Source organism: Mizuhopecten yessoensis, unplaced genomic scaffold (genome assembly GCF_002113885.1).
Source record: "Mizuhopecten yessoensis strain PY_sf001 unplaced genomic scaffold, ASM211388v2 scaffold716157, whole genome shotgun sequence".
NCBI classification, from domain to species: domain Eukaryota; kingdom Metazoa; phylum Mollusca; class Bivalvia; order Pectinida; family Pectinidae; genus Mizuhopecten; species Mizuhopecten yessoensis.
Window position 1 is genome coordinate 89,049 of NW_018479976.1, and position 13,673 is coordinate 102,721.

Sequence of the window (13,673 nt, forward strand, 5' to 3'; positions counted from 1 at the left end):
CTTAAATTGTAAATTTCAGGACCCCCGAGCTATCCGTTCTCCCTTGGGGAGGGGGTAAAGTTTACTATAGTTTATATAGGGAAATAACACTTTTGGGTATATTTTGACAACTTTCTGTAGGAAATTATTTTTACTTGGTGAGAATTATCCTTGGAGGTAGATGGTTTCAAATTGTAAAATTGAGATTCCTACCCCGACCCCTGGGGCCAGGGCGGGGCCCCAAAGGGAAAATTAATCAATATTTCAAAAATCTTCTTCTCCAGACTCAGAGGTACTACAGTGATTTTCTTTACGTGGAAAGAAAGATCATCAGGGGCTTTATTTAAATTGAAAATATCAGGACCCCGAGCTATCCGTTCTCCCTTGGGGAGGGGTTAACGTTTAATATAGTTTATATAGGGAAATAACACTTTTCGGTATATATTTTATATATTTTCAGCAGAAAATTGCTCAAACTTAGTCAGAATCATCTTGGGTAAATGAGAGTTTTACTTTGTAAAATTAGGATTCCTGCCCCATCCCCAGGGGCTAGAGCGGGGCCCCAAAGGAAACATTTACCAATATTTTCAAATTCTTATCCATTGATGACATGACAAGTATTGAATTTCACTTAGTTTACATGCTGATTTCCCCATCACATCTAAACAATAAAATAAAGCTACCAGTATCTATGATATAACTCAGGTGACCGCTAAGGCCCTTGGGCCTCTTGTCTGGTTTTAGATGGCTGTATACCTTTCCTTACATGACGCTATTTTCTGGTTTAAGATGGCTGTATACCTTTCCTTACATGTTACTATTTTCTGGTTTTAGAGGGCTGTATACCTTTCCTTACATGATGCTATTTTCTGGTTTTAGATGGCTGTATACTTCTGTAATGGTTGTTTGAAGGACGAGATGATGTACAGACACTATGCCCTCAGTGTTCCTCTCTACACACACTTCACCAGTCCAATTCGCCGCTACGCTGACGTGTTGGTTCACAGGGCACTTTCAGCAGCTTTGGGTAAGCAAACATGGTCATCACGTGTCCAGCACCATATAAAGTCTTCAACCTTGAGTTCAGCACCTGATTAGATTTTGTTGATCATTGGTCGAAATTAAAGGGTCAAAGGTCACGGTCAAGACCAAGCATGTTGAGGAAGAGTGGGGTATATATATATCTATGAGCCTCTGCTTACTTTGGTTTTATAAGCTCACCTGGCTGGAAGGGCCAAGTGAGCTTATGCCGTACTGCGGCGGGCGTCCGTCCATCTGCACGTCCGTCTGTCATCCATCCTAGGGTCAAGATATTTGGCCAGTAGGTACAAAGAATGGAGTGCTATAAACTCTTCTCATTAAAATGACCTTGACCTACTTTCAAAGTCACAGGGGTTAAATATGTTAAAAAATTCAAACAACAATATTTAAAGGACCATAAGGACTACAGTCATGATACTTGGCTATGTTATGAAGACCAGCAGTGCTAATATTTTTCTTAATGACAGTAATATGGTCATAGGTCAACTTTTAAGTGCTATTCGGGGGTCAAAGGTCAACATGGGGTAAAAGCTTTTACAATCTTCTTCTCAAGTTCTTTAAGGCCCATGGTAACCATAATTGGCCAGTAGGAACCTTGGATGGATCGATCGAGTACTATATAATTTCCTCTTAAAATGATCTTGACCTACTTTTTTAAGGTCACAGGCGTCAAATATGTTAAAAACTTCAAGCAACAATATCCTAAGAATGATTTGGTCTAGAGTCATGATGCTTGGGTATTTTATGTAGACCAGCTGTGTTAATTGTTTTCTTAATTACATTAATGAGGTTAAACGTCAACTTTAAGTGCTAGCCAGAATCAAAGGTCAACGTGGGTTAAAAGCTTTAAAATTAAAATTTCAAATTTCAAACAACAATTTCTTAGAACCTTTTATGAGATGTTAAAATGTCTTGTGTTCTTGTAAGTTGTACCGATATGTCAGTTTCATGTTACAAAAGAAAAAGGTGAGCTTTTGTTTTGCTGATATTTTGCTTTTATTTTGCTGATATTCCCAGGATTTAGTTTTGTGTAGGTGTATAACTATATATATATACTATAATCTAATCTCATAGTATTTGCACTGGTGTTTATATATGGCACAAAGGTTTCCAAAGGATCAGACACTGATGCTCAGAAGTCGAAAAAGACAAATAACTTTAATTCTTATTTTCTACTAGTTTTTGGTCTCTTTGTGCAGAAATCACCAAGTTCTTGTTTTGAATACAGTTATAATTATGAAAATAAGTTTCAGGAAAAGGATATTTGGCATCAAGGTTTCTGATCGGGTCAGAACTTTTTCTGCCAAAATCGAAACAGATTTTATCCATTTAAGCAAAAATCACCTGTGGTAAGGAGCCAAGGATATTACCGCTACTATCAGGATTTGATTTGAAGGATGCCCCAATGAATGAGATACTACTTAACAAGGAAACAGGGATCAATCTAGACTTGATTCACTACCATTTATGGGTAGTTTTCCCTACAGAAGAAAATTCCACTGTTCTATGAAATTATACCCTTATGTGCTTCAAAATTCCCCTATTTCAACAGGCAAATAGCCGTTTTCTTCAAAATATTTCCACAAATATGCTTTCTTTAAAGTTAACAGTTAAAATGCATGATACTGCATATATATATATATACATTTGCTTCACAAAATTCAAACAAAAATTCTACAACTTTAAGCTTAAAATTGTTTATAACTTGAAATTACTGCACACATGTATGTCGGACAAGATATTTATCTTTTACCTTCATAACGCGAGAACCTTGTATCAAAATGTTAATTTCCCCCAAATCTGAAAAAGGGTAGTTTACCCTTAAACCTACATTGATCCCTGAAGAAAACCATCAACAGGTTTATTATGTTGATATATAATTATGTCAATGTATTTTTTTGCTGTTATAGGTGATACACAAATGCAATTGGGCAAAGACAAAATACAAGAACTTGCTGACAATTGTAATGTGCGAAAGAAGGCCGCTAAAGTAGTGTCGGATACATGTGAAGAACTCTTCTTCTCTGCCTTTGTACAGGTATGTGCTTCTGATGCTCTGTGGTACGACTGTACAACTGCTCCAGTCCATGCAAAATACAAATGTTCTTACAGGACATTCGGTCAGGTTGGCTTGAAATACCAACCATTCAGAAGAAAAATGATCAATCATCAAAAGAAAAAACTTCAACATTCTTGAGAAAGTTTAAAACGGCTAGTCGGGTTTTGCCCCAATCAGGTAACAAAGCGTAAATTCTTCACTTCGTCAATGTCAATACAGGTTACTCCATGTGCTTTACTGTACCGAATATTACAGGAGCATTTAAAACACTGAAGTGACATGAATCAAGACAACTCTAAGGTAGAAAACGAATGCCGGACATTTGGTCCGGAATTATCGTAGTGATTGCCGGACCAGCAGTAATTTTTACCAGACATGTACGTCGGACCGGCATATTACCAATGGACTGCTGCTCATTGACATAATGTTGTTTTTAGTTCTTCAATAAATTCATTTACTCTGTATAAATTTATATGAAAGTAAGCAATAACATGTCTATTTAAAATAAGAATATGAAGTATAAAATGTAAATTATTGCATCCCAGCAAAAATCGAGAAAAACAAATATGATAACTCTTATTTGAGTTCAACGTGAACAAGTCGGTAATCATTGTTGAGAGAAACGTGGGTCATGATGTCCTGACGGTGGATACATTTAGAGATTACCGGGTCAAGATGTCCTGACGGTGGATACATTTAGAGAGTACTGGGTCGTGATGTCCTGCCGGTGGATACATTTAGAGAGTACTGGGGCGTGATGTCCCGACGGTGGATACATTTGGAGAGTACCGGGTCGTGATGTCCCGACGGGGGATACATTTAGAGAGTACCAGGTCATGATGTCCCGACGGGGGATACATTTAGAGAGTACTGGGGCGTGATGTCCCGACGGTGGATACATGTAGAGAGTACCGGGTCATGATGTCCCGATGGTGGATACATTTAGAGAGTACTGGGGCGTGATGTCCCGACGGTGGATACATGTAGAGAGTACCGGGTCATGATGTCCTGAAGGTGGATACATTTAGAGAGTCCGGGGTCATGATGTCCCGACGGTGGATACACTTAGAGAGTACCGGGTCGTGATGTCCTGACGGTGGATACATTTAGAGAGTTCTGGGTCGTGATGTCCTGACGGTGGATACATTTAGAGATTACCGGGTCAAGATGTCCTGACGGTGGATACATTTAGAGAGTACGGGGTCATGATGTCCCGACGGTGGATACATTTAGTGAGTACCGGGTCGTGATGTCCCGACGGTGGGTACATTTAGAGAGTACTGGGTCGTGATTTCCCGACGGTGGATACATTTAGAGAGAACCGGGGCATGATGTCCCGACGGTGGATACATTTGGAGAGTACCGGGGCATGATGTCCCGACGGTGGATACATTTGGAGAGTACCGGGTCGTGATGTCCCGCCGGTGGATACATTTAGAGAGTACTGGGTCGTTATGTCCTGACGGTGGATACATTTAGAGATTACCGAGTCAAGATGTCCTGACGGTGGATACATTTAGAGAGTTCTGGGTCGTGATGTCCTGACGGTGGATACATTTAGAGATTACTGGGTCGTGATGTCCCGACGGTGGATACATTTAGATAGTACCGGGTCATGATGTCCCGACGGTGGATACATTTAGAGAGTACCAGAGAGATCATGATATAGGCTATAAACAAAACTGAATATCACACAGCTTTGAAATAAAATTTGAAACTACCTTCCTGTATTGTAGGAGGTAGGTACAGTGGAGGGGGCTGCCATGGTGTTATCGGTCCTGGACCATTGTGTGGACGTGTATTTCCTGAACCTCGGGCTGACAAAGAGGGTCTACATCGATGTAAGTTACCTTTCTATATAAGGATCATTACTATAAGGTACCCTGCTACAATATCCACCCAGGACTGTTTGATTGGTCTAACAAATCTGTACGGAAGTTAATGGTACAGTTTTATCACGAACAAAGTCCATTGTATTGTTTTATATAATCAGAAATTTTGGAAAAGTTATCACATTTTGGTTTCTTCTTGTAGGTCAGTACCAGCTTTATTCTATTGAGTGAAAAAAATATCATAGTTGTTATTCACCCAACAAGTATTGTAATAAATTAATAACTGTTTATGTGTTTAACAGCAATTACCTCTTAAGGTAGCAACATATGTGGATGGGAAATTGATTCTAGTCTGGAAGAAAGTGGAAGGAGTGAAAGAAGAAATGACTCAGTGTCTGTCCATTTTCACAAAGATTCACTGCTCCATCACCAAAGGAAACTATCCACTAACATGGATGGTGAGTTTTGTTTTACTTGTATCTATCGTGGATGGTGAATATTCAAATCAATGTTACGTCGTTTTAAAACTAACCATGAAAACAAGAGGTGTATGGTGGGTCATGAAAGTTTTTGTCCTCTTCTGATTCAGGAAAGCATTTTAAGTACTGCTTTTTTCTTTTGATTTTTGGCTATTACCATGACGCGGCGTCCGTTCATCGTCAACCTTTTGTTTAAAACACTTCTTCTGAAGGTCTGAAAGTCCTACAGTCATGATAATTTGGCCAGTAACATCCTGGGATGGAGCCCAACAAAGTTTGGCCAGTAGTATCCTATGATAGAACCCGACAAAGTGTGCGAATGAAAATGGCATTGGCATACTTTCAAGGTCACAGGGGTCAAATAGGTCAAAACATTCAAACAACTTCTTCTCAATATCCAAAAGGCTTAAAGTCATGTAATAAGGCTAAACCATCATATGATGGAGCCCAACAAAGTTTGCGAATGAAAATGACCTTAACCTACTTTTAAAGTCACAGGGTTCAAATAGGTCTAAACCTTCAAACTACTTCTTCTGAAGATCTGAAAGGTCTAGAATCATGATATTTGGCTAATAGCATCCTATGGTGAATTTGGACAAAGTTACGAATGAAAATGACCTTAACCTACTTTTAAAGTCACAGGGGTCAAATAGGTCTAAACCTTAAAACAACTTCTTCTGAAGATCTGAAAGGCCTAGAATCATGATATTTAACCAGTAGCATCCTATGATGGAGCCCAACAAAGTTTGCGAATGCAAATGACCTTGACCTACTTTCAAGGTATCAGTGATCAAATACCGGTAGGTCTATACCTTCAGACGACTTTTTCTGAAGATCCAAAAGGCATAGAGTCATGATATTTGGCCAGTAGCATCGTATGATCGAGTCCAACAAAGTTTTCAAATGAAAATGGCTTTGACTTACTTTCAAAGTCACAGGGGTGAAATAGGTCTAAAACCTTCAAATGACTTCTTCTGAAGATCTGATTCCCCTAAAGTCACATTTGTCCAATAGCGTCCTATGATGGAACCCGATGAAGTTTGCGAATGAAAATGACATTGACCTATACTTTCAAAGTCGTATGTCTGTCATGCATCCATGAACAATTAACATTTTTGACTTCGTCTCCAAAACTGCTGCACGATATCAATCTACTAGTTCTCATGGGTGGAAATGTACATGTTCAAAGGTATGTTGATTATGATGATGAGGAGGATGAGGAAGATGCACTCAGGATGGTGAGGTTGATGATGATTTTGACTTTCACCATTAAATGGATGGTGACCAAAACTAATAATGGTTGGATCGATGTCAGTATAATGTAACAGTTGTGGTGTCATTGCTACCATGTCCAGGTTCTGATATCTCACTGTGTTGGCACTTTAAAAGAGTCCGTCAGTGGCCCCATCATTCTTGGACACCCATCCTTATATGACCTTAGCTGTTGCTAAAATGATAAACAGATAACAACAAACAAAACCCTTCAACACACTTCTGAATATCTGAAACGTGTCAAGTCCTGATATTGTTCTCCCATCAGCATCCTGTGTTATAGTTCAACAACATTTGCACATGAATATGCCCTTGCCTTACATATACTTTCAAGGTCACAGGGGTCAAATAACTAAACCTTAAACCACTTCTGAATATCCCATCAACCTAACTTCACAACATTTGGACAACAACTCCATGTAACAAAACAAACAGGTGAGCGATACAGGCCCTTCTAGGCCTGTTGTTTATTGTATCATCCATCTTGTCTTGGCCATATTTTCGAAACCATTAAAGATGTCCTGATAAATGTAAACTTGCATCACTAGTAGAATGTGGGCCGTGCATTGTAATTGAGTCAACATGAACTCTTTATTTGCTTTTACAACTGGTCTTTTCCTTTTCAGGCAACGTTACAAAGACCTGAAGAAGATGATTCTGTCAAATCTGAATGAGTCAACATGTTGTTAGTATTTATTGTCAGCTTTTACACTGTAAAAGTATTTATTGTCAGCTTTTACACTGTAAAAGTATTTATTGTCAGCTTTTACACTGTAAAAGTATTTATTGTCAGCTTTTACACTGTAAAAGGAGGATTTCACATAAGCCATTAGCACCGCTGTCATCTACAGGATAGATACTGACAGTTATCCACAGGAAAAAAAGGGACGTTTTCAATTATTCTCTGCTCCTCAATCTTTAACACCAATGTTCTATAAAAAACACCTTGGCGCAACTCATGGGCTGTGATGAATTTTACTGTTATTTCCCCACATTTTACTCACTTAGCAAAAAGTGCAGTTGAGCTTATTCCATGGTGTGGCAACCAGTGTCTTTCCATCGTCTACTGTTAACTTTTTATAGTGTGTTAAAATCTTTAAACCACTTGGCCAGTTAGATGCTGGGATGAAGAGTTACCATGATTGTTCAAATAATTACCTTGATGTGGTTTACAGTTCACAGGGTCAATTATATTACGTTTATACTACAATGAATGACAAAAAGGTATATGGAAATGTTATTGACCGGTAAAATGCTTTAACAAAAGGCTTCCAGATTTAATTCACATAAATGACCTTGACCTACTTTCAAGGTCACAGGGTATAAATATGTTGAGATCTTTAAACAGTTTCCCTTTAATAACCGGTGATGACATTTCGCCAGTATCATGCCGGGATGCAGGGATTCTACCTTGACTTTTTTTCAAGGTCACAGAGGTTAAATGTGTTAAAATCTTTCAACAACTTCTCAATAATGTTAACCAACATATAAGGGGAAGATATTTAGCCATTAGTATGCAGGGTTGGAGGTCCATCAAGTTCGTTCAAACTAAATACATGTACCTTGTTCCACATTCAAGGTCACGGGATCTAAAGCAAGTTTTTCTGAATGGTCCAAGAGTCATAAGTATTGGGTCAGAAGCTTGATGACGTTCATTTAAATATATGACTTTGTCCACTTTCAAGGTAACTTGTAACAGAAATTGCCAGGTGGGCGATGCATGCCCTTTGGGCCTCTTGTGTTTGAATTACAGTGAGTAGGAATGCTATTGCTGGGAGGTGGAATTGTTGTATGTCAGTCAGCTGACAAATCTGTTTTCTTGGCATAGTTAACATTGTTAAAGGTATAAAACTTTGATGATTGAAAAATAAACCATTCCTGTTATGTCAAGTTCAGTAAACAATTTTGATGTTGATAGGAATGTTGTTTTTGTCAACAATAATGTACTTAATCCTAATGTGTACATGTATGTGGCTTGTAAATCATTTTTAAAAACTGATGAAATCTTGCTTTAAAAAACTTGTCATATATATATCTAATGAAATTTTGTGACAAGATGAAATTGAATTAAGTAGGATTTTAAGCACACACTATAAAAGTGATAGAGGATTCATCTTGACTATAGAAACAAGGATGTTTATACTGCGAGAACCTGATGGTAGGAGGAAACGAGATTTCCCAAACTTTGTACTAAAGTGGTACAGAAGGTACAATCACCAAAACTGGTGTATTGAAATCCAGGATCCAGAGACTATAACAGAATAACTGGATTGTGGGATTCAAGGAAATGAAGTGGGCTTGTCAAGATTGAATAGCATTCTTATATTGATTGAAGGACTTGTGTCCTGAAACTGTTAAAAGTCATATTGAATTGAACAAGTGTGAAGGTGGCATTGTCCACTAAATGTATAGGTTTATTGTTTCTTTAATATAAACAAAGCTAAAATAAAAACAAATTCAATTTAAATCGTTCCTGATTTTATTTTTTTGTGCGAAATCCTGCAAAGGAATCATTTCCTTGTGACCTCCTCCCTTGATATGAGTGTAACGCAGGACGAACAGAGGGATTAATCGTACCACGAACCAACAGATAACAAACATCAATCTTCACGATCGATTAAATATAATGTACAAATACCACACTAGTGACAATATACGATAACGACGATATTGACAAAGCTCACTCTCTAACACACTCCTCGCATACAAAATACTGGAAATAATTACACAAGGTAACTATATATATAGTCTCGGTCACAACTCCACGAAGGACTTGGTAGTACTACAGCAACTTTCCACACAGGATTCCAAATATATATGACGAATGTCCACACAGGTTTCCAAAACATATATGAGAGACTCTATGGAATGTCCACACAGGATTCAATGTGTCCAGACAAGTCTCAAAGTATCCACACAGGATTAAGGCAAATGTCCACAAAGGACTCTGTATAAGGTCCACACAGGACACGTTTCCATGAAGGAAGGATGTACACCTATTGTCCACACAGGACTCTGTATAAGGTCCACACAGGACTGTATAAGGTCCACACAGGACTCTGTATAAGGTCCACACTGGACTCTATATAAGGTCCACACAGGACCTCCTGTATAAAGTCCACACAGGACTCTGTATAAGGTCCACACAGGACTCCGTATAAGGTCCACACAGGACTCTGTATAAGGTCCACACAGGACACGTTTCCTTGAAGGAAGGATGTACACCTATTGTCCACACAGGACTCTGTATAAGGTCCACACAGGACTCTGTATAAGATCCACACTGGACTCTGTATAAGGACCACACAGGACACGTTTCCTTGAAGAAACGATGTACACCTATTGTCCACACAGGCCTCTGTATAAGGTCCACACAGGATTCCGTATAAGGTCCACACAGGACACGTTTCCACGAAGGAAGGATGTACACCTATTGTCCACACAGGCCTCTGTATAAGGTCCACACAGGATTCCGTATAAGGTCCACACAGGACTCTGTATAAGATCCACACTGGACTCTGTATAAGGTCCTCACAGGACTCTGTATAAGGTCCACTCAGGACTCTGTATAAGGTCCACACAGGACTCCGTATAAGGTCCACACTGGACTCCGTATAAGGTCCACACTGGACTCCGTATAAGGTCCACACAGGACACGTTTCCACGAAGGAAGGATGTACACCTATTGTCCACACAGGACGATCATATGGTGTAAATGGAATAGAGTTCCAAGCATTACCGCGTTCCCCCTAATTCCAACCAGCTCCAATCTCGAAGAACAACTGGTCCTGTTGCTGACCAATTCTAGTGCTTCTTCGGTCTGAGGTTTGTTCCTGCTGTCCCGACATGGTTTGCTGCCAAATAAAGGTGACAGTTGTAAGTCCTAACAGTCCTAACTATAACAAAATACATTTGTCACTAACACACAACATTAAATAATTGTAATTAAATACAAATAACATTATCAAGTATAGTTTTAATCATAATAATTATCATGTATAATCTGCTTTCAACATCGATAATTACCATAAAGTAGCAAAATCTAAATGTACAAGAAGTGTAACAAAATCTATAGTAATGGTCTGCATGAGCTTCCATACTTTTTTCAAACTTTCATACGCACACATGAATATACGATACATACAATATAAATACATATTAGGATAGTTTCAAATATAGAATTAGCCAACAGATATAGGAATATTTCGCTACAAACGCATTCAACATCTTTATACACACAAAACAACAATTTCACGCATCAGTAATCCGCAGGCACGTCCACCCGAACAAATGACCATAATATTTATTGTACAATGGGCGAAATAATGGTTAAAAGTTGGAAATATGGTTATGCATAATACTTACCACTGCAGTCTGTTTCTGTGCCTTATCCACGTTTATGGGCTTTCGGACAGTTAAAATGGATAAATTATCCAAAACACATCCTCTCGGTGTCGCACATGGCTGACCCTACTCACTGTCCTGTCGGTCTCCTCTACGTTGGCCTAGTCGCGACACACATGTACACAAAACATACACAAAACATGACAAACTTACATAGCGAATGTCACAATGAGTGCCTGAAGACCACTACATATGACATCCTTGAATTATGTACAGTACTCAATAATGTTGTAGGGGAACCATACCAACGGGTCAAAATTTATTAATCTGGGTTTTATAGTAACCCTTGAATATAACTAACTCGGGTTAATTTCCACGCCATTGATGATGTTTTTTTATGTAGATATAGAGAAGCGGTTCATCATAAGATTGAGGGGTAACGAAATTGCCTTTCTTCCGTGCTAAGTGGTCCATTCTTACCCTTTCACCCCTATATAACTTGAGTAGACTCTACCATGCATTGAAATGGAAGCGATTTGAAAAACGTCATGGCAGCCATCTTGGATTGTGATATTTCAGTTTTGATGTCTCTAGTTCTCAAGCAATACCTAACAGATCTTTGTCAGATTTCATATGAAGGTTCCTCAAAGTATGTAGTTGTTCGTGTTTTATTTTGAGATAGATCAGAGTAATAAAATGGCCCCAAGTGTTTTTATTCCTAGCTTTCAAGAAATACTAGACAAGACTTTTCTAATATTTCATTGTGATTTATCCTTGGTCTGTAGTTGTGCATGTCTAAATTTTGAACTGATAAAATAAAAAAAGGTTTATGAAAAGCAGCTGTTTTGATAGTTAAAATTTGTTATCAATTTTTCTGAATAAAAGCACATGACAAATCTTTGTCAAAATTCTTTGTAGGTTCCCATTGGTCTGTAGTATTGCATATTCGTTTTAAGACCGACCAGAAAAACAAGATGGCTGCCAGATTCCAACTGAATTGCACTGTTATTTATCCATGTGGATCTAAATGTGTACCATTTCTAGGTCTGAGAAGCTTGGTAAAAGGTGTCGAATCGGCTGATTTGCTGTAAATAAATCACTTTTACTCGACATATTTCAGCCAATAGTGATTGCATGCTTAATCCTTAGGGATTAAAAATTGTATTTAGCAAGGGCTTCTCCTAGAGGCTACTATGAGGCCATATTGAACTGTTCATTACATGTTTTAAATGGTATACCCTGAATTCCTGGGTAGACATTATACCAAATTTTAGTGGTAGCACCCTTCACCCAAGGGGATCAAAGTTCTACAAATAAAGTGGTTAACATTGCTGGGGGCTTTTTTCTCACAATGCTGGGCAGATATAAAATCTCTTCCCTGGAGTAGCTATGTGAGTGATGCAAAACCCCTGTGTCACTTGTCGTCAAAATAATCAATTTAGTATTATAATCCCAAATCTAAACAAATACATCGAAACAACCGTTACATATGAAACAGTATTCTCGAAAGTTATCGTTAAGGCCCGTTGGCTTATTCCTTTGTTTGCAGTGTGACGTTGAACAAAATGAAAATTTCTATTAACATCATTGGTTATACCAAGGTTGCAAAAAGACTACTGACCTTGTCTAAATAAGAAGTTGAAATTGTATTATGGTCATTTGGACAGCCACGAGAACAAAAACAAGATTGTTTATCCAATTTGTTTATTTTTTTATTACAATACCATTAAAATGATGTGACATGGGATGGTTCATAGCGACAGATAACAAGCGACAATATACAAGTATAAACTCACGGTAACTTATATTACTTACAATGTACTGTCAATAGGACTGAGGAATCGGTGAATTTTTCTAGAGAATATGACATACACCACAATATCTACTCTTTGTTACTAGTTGTATGTATTGGACGTGATCTACAAGGTGATTAAAACAATGATAACACGCCGCCAATACCTCCTACGTAGTACTGTAGTCACAATACGTCCTAGTACTGTAGTCACAATACCTCCTAGTACTGTAGTCACACAATACGTCCTCGTATAGTCACAATACGTCCTAGTACTACTGTAGTCACATTACATCCTAGTACTGTAGTCACAATACGTCCTAGTACTGTAGTCACAATACGTCCTAGTACTGTAGTCACACTACCTCCTAGTACTGTAGTCACAATACCTCCTAGTACTGTAGTCACAATACGTCCTAGTACTGAGGTCACAATACGTCCTAGTACTGTAGTCACAATACGTCCTCGTACTGTAGTCACAATTCCTCCTAGTACTGTAGTCACAATTCCTCCTAGTACTGTAGTCACAATATCTCCTAGTACTGTAGTCACAATACTTCCTAGCGCTGTAGTCACAATACCTCCTAGTACCGTAGTCACAATACCTCCTAGTACTGTAGTCACAATACGTCCTAGTACTGTAGTCACAATACGTCCTACGTAGTACTGTAGTCACAATACCTCCTAGTACTGAAGTCACAATACGTCTTAGTACTGAAGTCACAATACCTCCTAGTACTGTAGTCACAATACCTCCTAGTACTGTAGTCACAATACCTCCTAGTACTGTAGTCACAATACGTCATCCGTAGTACTGTAGTCACAATACGTCCTAGTACTGTAGTCACATTACGTCCTAGTACTGTAGTCACAAT

The 13,673-nt window shown here is 38.5% G+C and overlaps 1 protein-coding gene across 3 annotated transcripts in view; it reads left to right on the forward strand.

Annotated features, from left to right (window-relative positions):
* Positions 1–9,129, forward strand: part of LOC110441880 (DIS3-like exonuclease 2) — a 43,640-nt gene extending 34,511 nt beyond the window's left edge. For 2 of the 3 annotated variants that reach the window (XM_021485160.1, XM_021485162.1), the window contains 5 exons: positions 859–1,006; positions 2,931–3,058; positions 4,816–4,920; positions 5,214–5,369; positions 7,289–9,129. In XM_021485160.1, the coding sequence (XP_021340835.1) occupies positions 859–1,006; positions 2,931–3,058; positions 4,816–4,920; positions 5,214–5,369; positions 7,289–7,336 (585 nt within the window). In that variant the 3' untranslated portion in view covers positions 7,337–9,129. The remainder of the gene's footprint in view (positions 1–858; positions 1,007–2,930; positions 3,059–4,815; positions 4,921–5,213; positions 5,370–7,288) is intronic. The other variant, XM_021485161.1, reaches the window with a different exon arrangement.
* The last annotated feature ends 4,544 nt before the right edge of the window (positions 9,130–13,673 follow it).